This window comes from Numenius arquata, chromosome 3, assembly GCF_964106895.1.
Source record: "Numenius arquata chromosome 3, bNumArq3.hap1.1, whole genome shotgun sequence".
Taxonomy (NCBI): domain Eukaryota; kingdom Metazoa; phylum Chordata; class Aves; order Charadriiformes; family Scolopacidae; genus Numenius; species Numenius arquata.
The window spans coordinates 55,095,965-55,113,377 of NC_133578.1; the positions used below are offsets into that span (position 1 = coordinate 55,095,965).

Here is a 17,413-nt window from a genome sequence, read left to right on the forward strand (position 1 = left end):
AGCTTGTATTGGCCACGAACACGCTAGTCTTGACAAAATAATAGAGAGCCTACATAGTCTTTGATCAACTGGGTTGGTATTTGCCATTAAAGACCAACAGATTCTGTTATGGGAGACATAAATTAGGAAAAAATAGTTGTCGTGTTACTCCCTGAGAGGGAAAAAAATAGTTAAAAGCTTCAGAGCTTTTTTTGGCATTGAAAATTACTAAAATATTTAGAAGTACACATCATTTTGACTTAGGAGCTAATGTCTGTAAGGCCTTGTTGGACACTTATCGTTCTCTGTGTAGAACAGGAAGGAGATTTAATGTCAACTTAGTGGTTACCAGCCTTTGTGAGACTTTTTTTCTGATCAGTGTAAAAAAAGTTTTAATTCTGTTCTCATGCTGAAGTTAGAAATGCAGTTATCATTTGTACATATTGTAATATTTGATAATCAAAACTTGTACTTTTGATTTAAAAAGATTTTTTAAAATAGTCATGATGCTTTAAAATGCTTTGGAATCCCAGTAGCTAGGTGCTCTTAACAGGCTGCTTTGTCTGCAGATACTATGAAAAGTACTTCATCCCAGGACCCTAACGTTCCATTAGAAATATTTTCAACTTCAGGATGTTCTTGTTTGCTAAAGTTATATTAAGGCTTTAAAAAAAATAGTATTTTCATTTGACAAAATTGTTGTTCTTATTTATATTTCATAATCTCTTCAAAGTACCTTTCTCTAAATCTCTGTGGACTAAAACCAAAAGCAGAGAATAGATAAGGTGAACATTCTTTCTTCCAGGCCAGGGGGAGACTGGCAGTCAGGACATTTTGAAGGAATATTTCTACAATGCAGAGAAAAGCTTTTGGTGAGATTTCTTTAGTAAACTAAGGTGTTTACCTGAATAAATCTTCTTAAGCAACAGATTTTTCTTTATTCTTATACATGTTAAAAAGAATGATTACAGGAACTCTAGTACAAAGCACATTTTAATATCTAATAGCTCATTTTTTCCTAAACAATTCTATGACTTTATAACATATAAGAGTACAGCTTTTCATTCACAGTTTCTTTGTTCTTGTAATCATTCTCTTCTTCATTCCAATAAAGCAATCTGCTGAAAATCCAGGGGTAAGTCCTTTCTCTGTATGCCGAATTTTACTGTACTTTTATTCTCATGTGTCTTGACCTCTTGCTATAGGTTGTCCTTCCACATAAAATTTTACAAACTTTTTTTTTTTCTTTACCAGTTTTTTGCTTGATTTGATTTAATTTCAGCTTTTTAGGAAAAGGTATGGCATAGGCTCTACCTTGCAGTTACATAGAACCGTGCAAGTTTAATGTTTGGGGGTTTTTTTTGCTTATAGCAATTATTATTTTTTTTTTGCTTTTTGTCTTCCTCTCTTCCATGCCTTGTTTATTACCTCAAGCCTTGGGGAAGATTCTTGGTCTCTGGGGCAATATGGAGGTGTGTTCCTTTCCTGTACTGACAAGCTGAACAGACGTACCTTGTTGGTTCGACCCATCAGCAAGCAGGACCCTTTCAGTAATTTCTCTGGCTTCTTTCCCTCTGTAAGAATCTCTTTTTTTTTAATTTTTTACTACAGAACTTCCACTAATAAATACCAGTTGTGGTAAAAAAAAATAAACCTCAAATGGGTTTAGTTGCTTGTCATCTAAATTTATTTTTACTTAATATATTTGTTGCTTTTATTACATTCATCGTGTTATTTCTGTCTTATCCTTTAGTAATAGCTGTCGGTCATTTTTCAGTAGATATGGGAATGTTCACAACCTGGTACATAACAGCAGTCCACTGAGGCCAATGGGATTCATTTATATTAAAAATGAGCACATACTGTAATGTTTGGAGACCAAATATGGAAAAGCCAGCACTGAACACTACATGTTGTTCATGTAATTCTGTATCTACTTAGGGATTTAAGTACTTTGTAGTACTGCAGTGTACCTTTTATGCAACCTTTTAAAATTACTTCTTATAATTATGATAATGGAACAATTAACAATTTCATATTTGAGTCTTTCTTTTGAATGCTTGGAACATTACTTGTTGATTCAGATTATCTCAGTGTGAGATATTTAATACCTTTTTTCTTGTCTGTTTATCCTTGAAAAATTTTATATCTTATGACATTGGGCTTTTTATCTTCACAAATGTATGGCTGTATAGAGTCTTTTTATGTTAGTGGAAGTTCTGTATGGTCTGATTTATTTTTGTCGTGGATATTGATTGGTAATACTTTCTCTTATTCTGTTTGTTTTAGTTCTTACAGGAAATTAACTTACCAGTTTTTTAAATTCACTTAATCATAAAAGCTTCCAGTTTTTCAGCATTTAAGCTATGTATCCTGTTTACTTAAGAAAGAGATGTTGTTCTTCTATTAACAAGGTTTAAATTAGATTAAATTATTTCAAATTTAAGATGCTGCAAGAAGCGACTACTTCCAAAATATAGTTGCTTTCATTTCTGCTCACATGATTAAAGCTCATTTTTAAACAATCATAGAATTCTATCAAAATGTTTATTACACTGTTAGAATAATGGTTTTTATAGTTAATACTTTTACATTTTTCACTCACTAACAATGTGTGACTAAAAGACTTTCAAAGATAATATAGAAACTGTACTATATGTCTTCTGGGAGCTAAGCATCTAATTGTCATCTTTATCTAGGAAATCTATCTTTCTAAGTGAAGGATCTGCTATTTCTAAAGTACAGTGCTAAGTACCTTTATTTAAGTGATGTGCTTTGGCACATGGTACAGCTATTCTCTTTAAATACTCAGAGGTGATGAGGGAAAAAACAGTTCAGTTCTCAGAGTATTTAGTTGACTATAGGAGTTTTATACACCCATGTTTAGGTGAAGCGAAGCTATCTCGGCACCCAAGCGTTATTTTAGCACCTATGGTATTTGCACATACAGAAGGAACTATGTAAGGGAATAACATCTACTCCTAAAATGTCTAAAGTGAAGCAGAAATCAAAATATTTAACTGTGTGAAAAATTATCTGAAAATGTTTGGTAAATTTAGAATCTTGAATATTTGGGGTTTTTTTGGCAGATTGGATTTCAATGTCATACAGCATAAATAATCAGAAAAGAAAAAATATTCAGTAATCCATAGTTTTAGCTGAAACAATACAGTAAAGTGTGGGCACACTGTGGAAAAATTGTCCATTCAAAAAAAGGAAAGAGATATTTTCTACTGTTCAGAAACGGTGGAAAACTATTAGAAGATATAGAATTCTAAACATCCTAACTAACAGAGAATATGGCAATTGATAGATGTTATATGTGTACATATAACAGTTTTGCAGCAGTTTTTTAATCTTTTTTTTTTCCTTGAAATAGACAACTGCAAAGCTTTTAGATGGCTCACATCAGCAACATGGATTTCTTTCTCTCACTTACACCAAAGCTGTGACAAAAAACGTCCGGCACAAGTTGATATCAAGAAACGAACGAAGAACATTCCACAAGCTATCAGAAGGTCACACTGATGGTTCTCCTCACTTTCTTCATGAGATCCTTCTCTCTGCTCAGGCCTTTGATGTGGTCCTCTGTTTTCCGTTGCTTAATGCAATTGCAAGCATTTTTCAAGCCAGGTTGCCGAGGAGTCAAAAGGAGAAAAGAAAATCACCAGGCCAACCCATGAGGACTCATGCTCTAACTTCCCGCAACTTGCCTCTGATTTATATCAACACTGGTGTAATAAGAGTCTTCTTTCCCAAAAATGAGGAAGATCATCATACTGCAGAAGGTACTGTATTTTATGTTAGAGTTTTTTTGCTGTTCAGCAGTGTAGACAGGAATTCTAACTTAGTTAAATTACTGACCGTTGCTAGGGCCTTCAGTTTTAAGGGTCAGAGTTAGGAAACATCTAACATTCATGCTACTTCTCTAGAGATTTGCTGAAAAGGTTTTTTTAGGTATTTATTTGAGCTTTGCTTTCCTGCTACCTATAGAGTTTGCATTTCAAATGTGATTATAATAAAAAAAGTCCAAGAATTGTGGATAGAGATCTTAACCCAGTTCTGCGGTGGTGATTCTTGTGTCAGCTCTCATTATGCTGATACCAGTTCAGTCTTCCATAGACACCGGTTTCAGGGATGGAGCGTAAGCATTGAGCCTTAGCTCCTGTGGAAATTGGCACCTAGAAAACCATGCAATAGTGAAGCAGGTAGATATTCTAGTTCAGTTTGGAGAAAGTTATTAAAATGTACCTTGTGATTGATGCCCAACAGATGATATAGTTTATAATTTCTTTAGTAGGTCTTTGTTGAAGCTATTCAGACTCCATTATGTAAGTGGCTTTCAGGTGTTTACAGAGATATAGAGGCCATAAGCTTTTCTTTCAAACAGTGAGTAGCCATTTGATCTATGGATAATACTTTTCTGTAAGAGATTGTTTTCCCTTCATACATGAAATATATTTACAACCCTATTACAATCTTCATATATAAATAAGGAGATGCTGACACTAAAATTACACGATGTAACAGCTAGCAGGAATGTGATCACTTCTCTTACCAACAATTCTTCTAGACATTAAAAAAACCCCAAAAATCCCACAAGGAAAAAAGTGTTTTACTGGTATCATGATATGTTTACATAAGTCCTATAGGTATGGATTTTTGTTATCATTACATGTGATAGCACACAATATAATCCTAAGAGTATAGTCTTTAGATTTTTCTCATAACCTAATTGCAAGAAGTGCAGACAGTGAGAATTTACGTCGATCATTTTTTTGCCAGCATCCTTTACGATTTTCCAACTGGGAATGCTGAAAACACAGGAAGATAAAATTAGACTGGCTGTGTTGGCAAGAAAGAGTTATGATTCTGGTTGGGAGTTCTAGGGCATGCTGTCAAAGAAATCTTTTTTCAAAAGTATGTTTTTGTAGCTCTGTAGCTGTATACATCATTAAAAAGAAATTATAAAAAAATTTTGTCTTATTGCTATCTCTTACTTGAAAATACGTGCAAAGAACACAATTGTCATGCTTAACCATGGATTTAGGAAGAAAAATTATGTATGCTTTTAAAGAATAGTGCTAAAGATTAGCTTTACTAAATGAATAAGGAACTCAGCTAGCCTTTTCCACTGGAAAATTCTGAAATATCATCACTATGAAAATCCTTTCATTTCTTCTTTCACCCCATATTTTCCCAAACTCTCATCTGTTTCTGAATGTGAAATAAATTGCTTCTCTCTTCTACTGCTTATTGTCTTCAAGAACAATAGAAATTAGAAACAATAATAAGGAGTAAGAGTTGAATATGACCCATGTTACTGGTATGCTAGATCAGAAAAATGCTATATATTGTGGGTATATGCCCCCATAAGACCTCATTCATCATTTATTAAGAGAGATTTTTAATCCAGTAAGATTTTCATGTTTCAAGTTGTGATTGCTGCAGTAAAAGTCAGTCATTTACTGTTCATAGCTTGTACCTAGTGATAGCTACCAAAGCTATCCTCCCCCCAAAAAACATATTGCAATTGTGACTTTACATATAGAGTTTAAAAAATAAAATTCATGCAGTCCAAAACCAAACTTGCACCATGAACTGTGATACACAAACTCTATGAAATAACCAAAATCATTATTTTTCTCCTGAGGAATTTACATACATGCATTAATACACCCACGCAATTTTATAACACTTAAGTTTCATGGGTTTTGCAGCAGCACTAGCTTAACATTTCTCTTCATGGTGGACTTGAGGGCAGCGTTCTGTTCTAGGCAATAAGCAATGCTGCTTTCCCTCACTTTGATTTGTTAATGCATCGGGTGGTGTTTCAAGCTTTGGCCAGCAGCCCACACTTAACTTAGTGTTGAAGTAAAGACAACTAAATATATAAAAGCAATATATAACAAATAGAAACAAGGCATACTGCATAGCAGAACACTATAAGTAAAAATTGTAAATTCCAAAAAACTGATAAGAAGTGGTAAAGACAAGGAAAACCCACATCTGGCTGGTTTGAGGACAATAAGAACTTTTTTTCATAGGTACTAGAAGCAAAATATCAGGAATCACTAGAAAGGACATGACAAACTTGTTGATAATGAAAAAGCAAAGGCGGCATACTGAATAAACGTATGTCCTGCATTTGTAGAAGTGATATATTCTTGTCACATGAGCATGACTCCCTACTTTGAAGTCCGTCCTAACATATGGTCTGTAACATCCTCTTTGTTACCACTAAAGAGCTTCAAATCAGTCAGACTGAGTAACTTGTGCTTAGGGGTCTTAGTCTTCTGAGGCTAATTTTTAACACACCTTGGAAGAGCAGGTTTTAGACAGCTGAAGGTATATCTAGTAAAGTGAAATGTATGATGTTCAAATAAAATTAAGGCAGGTAGTTTTATTACTCTCCCTCAGAGAAAATAAAGGAAAAAAAAGTCTTTTACAAGATTCGATTAATAATGAGTTACATACTTGTTACACGATAATAAATATAGTTTTATGGAAAATTAGTCTTGCTAAACACATCTGATTTCCATTCTTGATTATGGTTACAATTCTTAGTTGATAAAATGTTGCAAAGATTTGATATGCGTAGACTTCCGTAAGGAGCTTGACATTGTGTCTCATGGTATTCTAATTTAAATATATCCCCATATGATACCTGTGGAAATGTTAAATGAACTAAAAATGGCTAACTGGAAGTCTAAAAAAAATACATTGTCATTTGGGAATAATAAGCAAAATTGGTATTTAATAATCTGAAAGTAACTATAAAACCATTGCTGCTAGCATCAATATTGCGAAGAATTTACTGAGGAAAATAACATTAAGGACTCTATAGGCCATGCGTCTGGATCACTGTGCTTACATCACTGCTTGTAGAAAATATACTAAATCTTCTAAAGCTAAAGTTATATATCAAGGAAAATATTTATGCATACTATATCTTCAGGAATGAAGGGACTAACCTGTGGCTCAAAACAGCTTAAGGGTGACAGGGGAGTTAGTGAAAAGAAATAAGAGCAGTAGCTGTACTTCTGCATATGGCAGATGATGGTATATCATGTCTAACTTCTTTCTACTATAAAAATTGGAATTGATAAAACTGGAGAGGGTGCTGAAAAGTACAACAACTGTTAATCAAGTGCTGGAGAAGAAGCCTTACAAGGAAAGATTAAAAGAGCATATAATGTGTTTAGCTCAGCAAAAAGAATACTGAGATGAATGGGTAAAACTGAGTGAGATTGTGAACAATGTTATTATAGTTGGGTAAGTAATTTTTTCCTAGATTGTACTTTTATTGTGTAGCGTAGACTTTTTACCCCCTCAAATTTTTAAATATTTATGATGACTATGGTCCTCAAACCAGGACAGTTTACTACATTATTCCCAAAATTTGAAAAACCAATGGGAGAATTCATGGGTTAATGAATGGAGATGCGAATTCATCGTCTTAAGTCATGACTCAGATTACCACTCATTAGAAACCAGCTGAAAATATTAATGCCTGTAATTCTTTCTGTTTTTAAAATTGACTTAATTCCTTGACCTACCAGAAGCTGTACACAAAAGAACCGTGCTCAGCCTTGAAAAAAAGCCTTAAACTGCTGATATAATAGAGACTGTGATGAGTGGTCCTGTGTTTATTTTGCTGTGCTAAGTGTCAGAGACAAATTAAAATTCTTAGCCTAAGATATATTTTATTAAGAACCACTTCTCAGAATGAGGCATTTGCCACCTAATTAAGTTGCAATTACAATCTGAAGTGTATTTAATACCTTCACTCCTTTTTCTTATGTATCAGAGAAAAAAATACAATTAAGCATACAGTGGCAGGAATTCTAATGCTTTGTACGATGCCTTACTCATTTTTTGATTTAAAAGTTGAAAATACAGTTTCTGATTTAGTCACAAACAGGATTTTGTTGTCAGCTTTACTTTTCTGCCTTAGTTCTAGCAACCAAACCATCTATATATGCTTTTGCTCTGCTTTTGGGGACTAAAGGATTTGACTTTGCTTTTTAAGTAGATGAGGTTCTTTTAAGTAAATCCCTGGTGTTCTGATTTAGTTATGTGTCAGAACTTGTGTTAGCCTCTGCTGCATGGTTACTGTGATATTCCCTACAGTTGTTTCAAAGTACCATGTTAGAATTTCTGTGATTTCTTATATCTGTTTAAAAATATACATATGTGTATATTTATAGCTGCAAAGTAGGGTGTTTTATTCACTAAGACACTAGAGAAGGCTTTTTTTAAGCTCATAGATTTCACTGGTTCTTTCCACACAAAACGTTTTGTTCTTCAGTAAAATATTTAAACTCTGCTCTGCTACTATCATCTTGTTTTCAGAGCTCATATATGAGCGTCTTGCAGAATTTCCTTGTTACTTATCGTGGTGGTGTTGAAGTCAACCATTTCACTTCAAGTGATGAACTCTTTGAGCTTGCATCACACATTCTCAGGAGCTTCCTAGTTACTATGAAGTCTTCTGAGCACAAGCTTCTCCAAATGTTTTGTGTATGTCTGTGTCTGCTGAGAAGGAGTTGCAGTAGACTCAGTCTTTTCCTGTGAGGAAACTTCACAGAGTTTGTTTACTACAAGAAATGTGGTGCTATTTTTTTTCTGGGCAGGACTTTGGTTTTCTATCTATATGACTGCTGCTTTTAAAACTAAGAATTTGTACATGTGGCTGAAATTTGAATATGATGGAGATGAAGTGGAAAGCAGAGATTTTTCTTCTTGGAGTAATTTTGTTATTGATGTGGAATTTACTGTCCAGTACTACATCTTGTTCTTTGTATATGTGTCAGATTTCAGATTCTCTTGTTTCAGTCCTTGTGTTTGAACTTTTCATGTGTGTTGCAACCCATACCAAATGCTACTAGGATGGTTACATTGTAATATCCTGCAGTGTTTTAAATCTAAAGGGCTTGGGCCCATACTAAAAAGGGTGCATGATTCAGATATTTCAGCAGATAATTATTGGAGAAACAGATCACAAAGAAGTTTGTGGGATCAACATCATTTTGGACCAAAAAAAACTGAAATAAAAAAGCATCATAGAAAAAGAGAAGTCCCAGACCAGGATTTAGTTGTGTCATAAAGCTCTGTGGGGAAATTAAATTACAATAGTTTTGTCTTTTATGTATCACAACAGTGCTATTGATTTTATGAGGATTTTTTTGCATTAGTTGTTGCTCCTGAGCAGAACTGAACCCTTAGCAGACATTCTTATTTGGATTTTTTTAAGAAATAGTTTTTTAGTATTTCTGCTATGTGCATTTGACTTTTAATCAAACACATATTTTCTCTTCTCCTAACTACAGCTAATCCAGCAATTAAAGAAGACACTTTGGTTCTCAAGATTGGATCTGTCTCTATGGCTCCTCAGGCTGACAACCCTCTTAGCAGAGCTGTGCTCAGAAAAGACATTTATCAGTAAGTGTTGGGGGAGGGGTTGGGGTTTTCATATATGGTCTCAGAAAAATTCATTTTAGGAGAAGTTAATTGATCAATAAAACGGGTACGTGCAGCCTGTAAAAATACTTTTCACATACAATCTTTTGATATTCAAAACCAGGTTTTTCTGATTTTCTTCACTTGTGGGCTTTCAAATCCATTTAGACAAATCAAGTTCTTCTGTGAAGTGCTGATGAATAACAGAATTTAAATGTCAAGTCATTACGAAGCTTAAGCTCACAGATGAGAACATTTTAAGAGGCTTTCTTTTATTCAGCTACTACTAAGTTCACCTAAGAGATAAAGAATTTTTTTGTGACTACCAGAGTGCTCAGTAGCCATATAGTGTGAAGGAGATAGATCTTAATAATATAAATGGTAAACATATATTCAAACTGTAGGATTCTTGATGTCATGTAGATCAAAGCTGAAAGGAATGCAAACTTCTAAGGAGCCCTTTCCCAGTAAACACATTTTCTGTGAAAATGTCATGCTCTGGATTGTGTCACTAAGTATGTGCAAACCACACTAATCATATATAGGCAGCAAAACTGGTGAACATATGTAATCAACATGATAAAAGTAATATATGATCCTTAGTAGAGTTGGCACTGTTGCCAGACATGAAAGTATGGTTGCAAATAATATCAAGTGAGAAAAGTCACAGAAATACAGATGAACAAGTGTCTTATACTTCCCGTTGGTCTGTTTTTCAGATGTGGCAATATTTTTAACTACTTCATAGTGCTCTTCAATAGAAATTACAAACATCAAAATCTTTTTCCCAGCAGTAAAACATTTACTGGGTAGAAAATGACAGCAAGTTTTACTTTTTGTCAAGACTAGGATTTTTAGGAGACCATGAAATATCTCCAGTTTCTCTTCTGATCACTTAGAAGTTGCAAGAGAGTCTTTTTCTTCATATTTCCATGTGGAAATATTTAAATTAGTGTTTTTTGCTTGTATGTTTAGTTATAGCAGGGCTTTTTTGATTTGTTTGGTTTTGGATTTTTAAATGAGCATTGTATCTATTGTATAATGGAGCTTTCATGGAAGAAATCTTACAGCCTGGCACTAGTAACAGCCTGATCCAACTCTCAAAGTGCCATAGTTAAAAGAGATCTTCCTGGCCTTTGTACAGGCTCTCTCTGCTTCTGCCCTCTCTGTCCAAGGAGACTCCTATCTGATACCTGCTTTGAGATTTACAGAACCAAATGTAGGTTCCACTCTGCTTCTCACAACAACCAAAATCTATCAGAAAAATCTGCTACGGTAAAGTGGAATTTGCAAATTCCAGCTTCTGTAAGGTCATTTCTGTCACCTAGGGGAACTGTGGAATGTTCCTTGTATGCACATCACAAATCAGTGAGTAAGCAACAGGAGGGATGTGATTTACATCTAAAATCAATGAAGCTATGCCCACTTAAATTTTTGAGTCTGATATGTTTGCATCTGTGGTTTTACCTGAAATGCAGAAATTCCATACTTTTCAATCCAAAAGTCGTTCAGTTGCCCTTTTGAATTATGGGTCTCTGGCTGTTATATACACAAATGTTCCAGACTACATTTGTGCAGTGTGTGTTTAGTTTTCATAGTTTTATACAGTTACAGTATGCTCCAGTCCTCCCTTAGAAGTTGGGACACCAAATGGGTAAGGTAGAAATAAGCACTGGGCCCCAGGCATCTCTCATCTGACTGTTAATGGCTTCTTTGTGACCAGTCTCGCAACATCATGCTTCCTGTGTCTTTTTCTGAGAAATGTCTGCCATTTTCAGTAATTTCCTCTAACTGCTTCAGTGACCATTCTTCTAATTTCTCAGCAGCTGTCAAATGACTCAGTCTTATCTTTGTTCCTTTAATCATCTAATTATACTAGCTTTAGTGTTTTTAAAATACGTTGGGGCAGAGTGTCAAGTTACTTTGCAGAGTTTTATGAGACAATATTGAAGTTGGTAGTGGGTGGTCTTTTGGTTTTGGGAAGAGAGTTAGTATTTTGATCTGTTTAAACAAGCGTCAACACTTTTGAGCAATATGAATTAATATTTTTTAATTAAAAATATTAAGATTCCAGTTTGGAGTCAAAGTTGATGCATTTTCTAATTACGTATTCTTTGATCCAGAACATACTGTAGTTACAGAAGCATCATTGAAGATAGCCGTTAATTTTCTGACATGACAGTCATGGCTATTAGACCAGTGCAGTTGTGAGTGGAGTTAATTTCACCATTTGACAGTTTTTCTTTAGAAAATAAGATAATACCAAGGTTTTTGTATTATTAAGACAGGCCACACAGCCTGTATTCAAGGACAGGAAAGCTCAGTGGGATATTTTTAGCACAAAGGCCTGATGTTGATACTATGAGATTTCTTAACTTACACAGTATTTGCCCTTTTTAACCTGCCCACGGTAGATGGTACTAGATAGCAAAAATGTGTAACTGGAGCTAATACAGAATGCTTAAAAATCAAGTAGTAAAATGAGCAAACCCACACAACATGTAACTTACATATTTTGGTGAAAGATTTGTTACTAAATATCAACAGAGGTACAAGTAGTACATTATCCAGTTTAAGACACTCTAAAAAAAGACTAGAATTACAGCAGCCTGTTGATTACTGAAGAATTAACTGCTACAGCATTCTAATAATCCCAACATGTCATCTTCTGTCTTTTTCCAACCTCTCTTCTCCTCTAATTTGCTGCTGCTGCTTTTAATAGAATAAAAGAAAATAAATCATTGTCTGAACCACTGTCTTTACAGTGTTTCTGGAGTGGGGATACAAACTTAATTTGTGGTGTCACTTTGGTTTAAACCGTCTTCTGTTTAGGTCTGAACTACAACCACATGCAATTAATGTCACTTTTGTAGTGTTTCATGAGAAAGAAGAATTTTTGCTTCTCATTTTGAAAGTGCTCTTTTAGAAAAGGCTGAGAAACTTTTTCATGGCTAAAGGCTGAATAGAATTTCCAAATATCTTTTGAATTTGTCCCATAAATTCAAACATGAAAAACTGAATGTGCTTATTTATCATCAACAGAATGCCAGTGCATGAAGAGTAAATCTAGTATGGCTGCAGGTCATACTAAATGAACCAGAACACTTCTGACCTGTAAGCTGAAGTGCCTCCATGTATGTCTTAGGAAAAATAGCTTACTTGCTTAACTTGGAGCAAGAACTAAATTGAAAATGGAATGTTGGAAAAATAACGTGCCCCAAAAGTTTGGGCACAAATATTTTTTCAGGTGATTATTGGAAGCTGGAAAGAAACGTAACTTCGGTTTTCTTATACCATATAAAAATTATTCTAAAATAACTGTTTCCTCCAGTAGAAAATGGACTAATTTAGTTTAGACTATTAATACACATAGTAAGCATAGATGCATGTACCATAACAGTAAATATAGGGCTCCTGAAAGAAGGGGCACATTTTTAGCTGGTAACAGTAACAGACGATTTCTCCTTTTCAAAATTTTTTTTTTCTACTAAATCCTAGGAGGTTTTTCTGTTTGTTTTAGTGAATTCTCATGAATTTCTGCTTCTTAAACCCCAGGTAAGGTGTGTTTGTCTTAAACAAATGTGATCACAATTTTATGTTCCCATCAAGAAACTGCCAGTTCTGTGGAGCAGAACTCTTGTATATACCAGAAGGCCTTGTGTTAGGTCCAGGGAGCAGAATAAAGGAGACTTTGGATAAGGATGCAAGTGAGGCAGCAGCCTATCCTGGCTTAAGAGAGGGAAGAACAGTTAATTAAAACTGTGGAGGAGTCAGAGTAAATGAAATTTCTGCTAAGCATTGGAGAGAACCACATTTTATTGGTTTTAATTACCTGATTATATTAAACTTGGGTTTGGGGGCGCTGCTGCTTGGAGACAACTCAGCATGTTGCAGAAATGCAAGATGATGTGGTTGTTTCTTGGCTTGTGTGATCATGCTGTGTATGCTAGAACTTTTGAAGTAGCCAAATGAATGGTCACATACATTTGACAAAACAGAGAAAGGTCTAGCAGTTTTGGAGAGGAAGAGTGTTGAGATAAGGAAATCGTGTTAATGACCTGATGGAGTGAAAGTCAGCCAGCTATTTCATATCAGAGAAATTACATCAGAGGGAAATTTTATAAACACTGTAACTACAAGAAAAAACAAGTATCTCTTTGGAGGCAAAAAATTGCATTTCTCAGTCCTGGGCTCGCTCTTGTTTGATGCTCCCGCGTCTAGTGAGATAAAAATTCCAACTGAGGTTTTTTTCCTCAAGATCTTCATAAATATCTCTCATCTTTGGATTTTTTGGTACCTAACATCAAAAGTACTAAGAACTTAACTGTACACCAGCTACACAGAGACTTCTAGCAGTTGTGGTGTTTGTAGCATACTTCGTTTGCTTTGGAGGACATCAGTTAAGATTTCATATTAGCAGTGAACAATTCTTTAAAAACTTAAATATATATATTCATGTGGAGAGTGCTAAAAGAAGTTATGTGGCAGATTCTGTTACCATAAAATCCAAGGGAAGCATAGAAACATGGAATAATTTCAGTTGGAAAGGACTTCTCTACTTCATCTAGTCCAGCCTCGTACTCAAAGCAATTTGGATCAAGTTGCTCAAGTCTTTCTCCAGACAAACCTAGCAGATTATTTAATCTGCCTGATAATCACTTGTCAAAAGAACAGACTTTTGATGGATATAAAGAATTCAGAGGGCACCAGTCCAGAAGATCCTTTTCCATGTATGGAGATGGCTGCAGCAAACAGAATAGCATCTCCTGGGGTAGCTCAAAAAGCCACATTTTCTTTTTTTTGTGTCTTCATATGTTTTTCTTTTGTCATTTCTTTAGTTCTTTCTCTTTTAATAAAAGTGGCTAATGTAGAATATCAGCATGAATAAATTATAATACTTTAAAGAAGTGGAACTAATCAAATGTGTCTGTCATCATCTTAGCCATTTTTCTGCCCAATTATCTCACATTCTGTGAGATTATTTCATCATCTTTTTATATTACAACAGTATTTTCCTGTATATACAAATAGTGCTTAGTGCAATTAAGCTGAGCATAGTTGGAATCCTTGAACACTTTTAGTCAATGGAAACATGACATAAAAAGGACTGAATTTTTTTAAAAAATGTGATGTTAGGGGTTTATAACAATGAGTAGCACGAGTTGTGCTAAACTAGCAGCAGAACTGGACAGTGTTGGTAGGAAAATGGCTGAGAAAACTTCATCACAAGTCCTAACAATTCTGTTTCTCTGACTGAAAAATATCAGGAAGAAGACACATGGCTCTGCTTAAATATGAAGCAGCACAGAGTTGAAATTGAAATGACATTTAGTTCTCATTCTGTATTGGGATAAAGGCCCTATTATACCAAATACTATGCAAATTGCATGCTTCGTTATATAGATAATTGCCAGTCCTCCCCAACATGGTTGTTTTTAGCAAACTGTGATGTGAAACATTAATTAATAGGATTTTAGGAAGTATCCATGAACATAGGCTGAAATAATTTTGAGGTAAAGTATTGTTAAGACAAAAACGAAATGGCTGACAGATGACAGAGAATACAGGCTGTTTGGAGGCCATTGTGAAAAGGCCTTACTTAAAAAGTCCGGAATAAATATTACTAAACTATGAAGTTCTGGAAGTTTAGGTGAATGGAATCACAAGCTTTCTTCAGCTTGGCCAATAAAGAATCTAATTGTTCTCCATGATCTGGATTCATCATTTTTGAGATCCAAGGATTTCATTCATGTCATACATCAAAGCTTACTAGTCCAGGTCTGAATGTTCCATGGTCATTTTCACATGTAGATCTTTCACAGATCAAAGCATAAAGCTGTCCTTAGACTGTTTTCAATTTGTGAATGTAAATGGAAATTCTTTAAAGACAACCACCACCCCCAAAAAATTACATCTAAAGAGTTTAATCATGAGAAGATAACTAAATTATTTCATATTTTTTCTTAAAACTTTTCGTCAGTACAAGCCTTTTTATTATAGATTTATCTAATCTGCTGTGTTTTTCATTTTTGTAGTTTACTGTTTTCCACTGTATTTTTAACTCTCGAACATTTACAAATAACAGTGTTGTATTTCTTACAAAATATCTGCTATTTATCTTTATTTCAAGGAGCTTTATCTAGAACATGCTTGTAATAATCACGTAATACCCATAATTGGTTAACAAAAATCCTTCAGTTTTAAAAAGGAGTAATAAACAATTTTCTGTGTCTGTGCTGATAGAGCTGGAGTGAGGGGAAGGAAAGAATGATGGAAGGAGTTTATGCAAGAAGCACATACATAGCCAGCAGTCTGTGTGGAAATCTGTTTTTTCTTTCAAATGTGGTTTGGAAAATCAAATGCTTTTCAAAACTTTTCAACAGTACCCACATCTATAAGCATCTTCTCTTCAGAAATATTTTTTGTTCAGTATTAAATTGCCGAGGGACATAGTTATATTCAAAAAACTTCACCTTTTTATTATTGTTACAAAAAGCCTAAATTTTCTATGATTGTACTAAAGAGGCTTTCCTTTTCAAACCAATTAACAGTAAAAAAAAAATAAAAATATTTTTTGCATAGAAGTTAAGTATTCAGATAAGTAAATGTTACCCAGAATGTGCACATAATAAGAATAACTTCCTTTTAAGAGTTGATTATTGTGTAAAAGTTATAATAAAACTTAATTTCTGTTCTACTCTATGGGGTTTTTTAATACTTCATTGAAGCTTATTTGGTAGGAAAACAAGGAATTAGCTAATGCTGACCTGAGGTCCTTTATTTTTCTTAGAAAAAAGACAGCAAAAACAATGAGTGAAAAAATGTATTAATACATAGTTTTTGTTGGAAATGTGAGCAGCTTATTAAAATGTGTATATATACCATAGGTAATTAGAAAAAGTGAAAGTTACAGTGCATCATAAGATCTCTGTTGCAATTTTTCTTTAATTTCAAAATGTTTAAAACTGCAGGGGTGATGTTAGGAAAATAACTTTTAGGGGAAAAAAATATCATCGTATTTCAAGGAGAGGTGTTTATTTTATTGCATAGAGGTTGTGAAACAGGGTTATGCTGTCACCTTTTTCAGTCCTTTTCTTCCTGTGTCAAGACAAAAAAATTGTAACAGTAAATATTTTAAACTTGTTCCTGTAACTTATTTTCTATCTTTTCAGATCAGGATGTCTTTTTTTTTTTTTTTAACAAGATTCTCTCTACATTTAATTTGGATATGCAATCTTTTTTCTTTTTTTTTATTTAATAATCTTTAGCTTTATTGTTTATGTTGAATGTTTAAATCAAAATATTCATATTAAATAGCAAGTTCTAAATATTGTCCTTTCCTGTTGTACTTGCACCCGTGTTTTTTTTAGCATAAGGACCTTAGGAAATATCATCTTTATCTTCCTTAAGAATCCTATTCCTCTCTCTGTAATAGGGCTTGGAAGTAAAGTCTTTTCCTGCTTTACATTTCTCTCTTCTATCTTTAGTAGAGAGGGGAAAAAAAAAGTCTACTTAGACCTTTTGCCCAGTAAAATATTCATATATATGGATAGCATTACATGGAAACACCAATCCTAATTAACATTGGCATGTTTGAGGCTATTGCAGCAGTTATTAATTTAAAAACCTCAGTGGAAACTAATTGTAAAATAACAGCTGGAACTGCCCATTTAGTTTCAGAAATGTAGCTTGTTAATTATCTAATACCAAAAGCTATTCAAAGCTAAATTTATATTTGGAATTCAACTTTAAAAATGTTCAGCTTTAACTATCAATCTTATTTTTACTTGAAATTTATTTAACTGTGAGTTTTACTGGAATCTGCAGTAATACATAACTAATTTGCCTAAATACATACATTTAAAAATACATTTCCTTATAATGTAATAGTTAAAATAAAAATCATAATAAGAAAAGCATTTCTACAACTTAGTTTTCTGTTTAATTCATCAGTTTAATCACTGTGTGCTCA

At 33.9% G+C, this 17,413-nt stretch overlaps 1 protein-coding gene across 2 annotated transcripts in view; it reads left to right on the top strand.

Moving 5' to 3' along the window:
- The window catches only part of VPS13B (vacuolar protein sorting 13 homolog B), a 475,565-nt gene that overhangs the window by 273,539 nt on the left and 184,613 nt on the right, over positions 1 to 17,413 (top strand). Inside the window, exons 27-29 of one of the 2 annotated variants that reach the window (XM_074145995.1) lie at positions 785 to 851; positions 3,359 to 3,767; positions 9,312 to 9,423. In XM_074145995.1, the coding sequence (XP_074002096.1) occupies positions 785 to 851; positions 3,359 to 3,767; positions 9,312 to 9,423 (588 nt within the window). Of the gene's footprint in view, positions 1 to 784; positions 852 to 1,413; positions 1,556 to 3,358; positions 3,768 to 9,311; positions 9,424 to 17,413 lie in introns of both variants that reach the window. The other variant, XM_074145994.1, reaches the window with a different exon arrangement.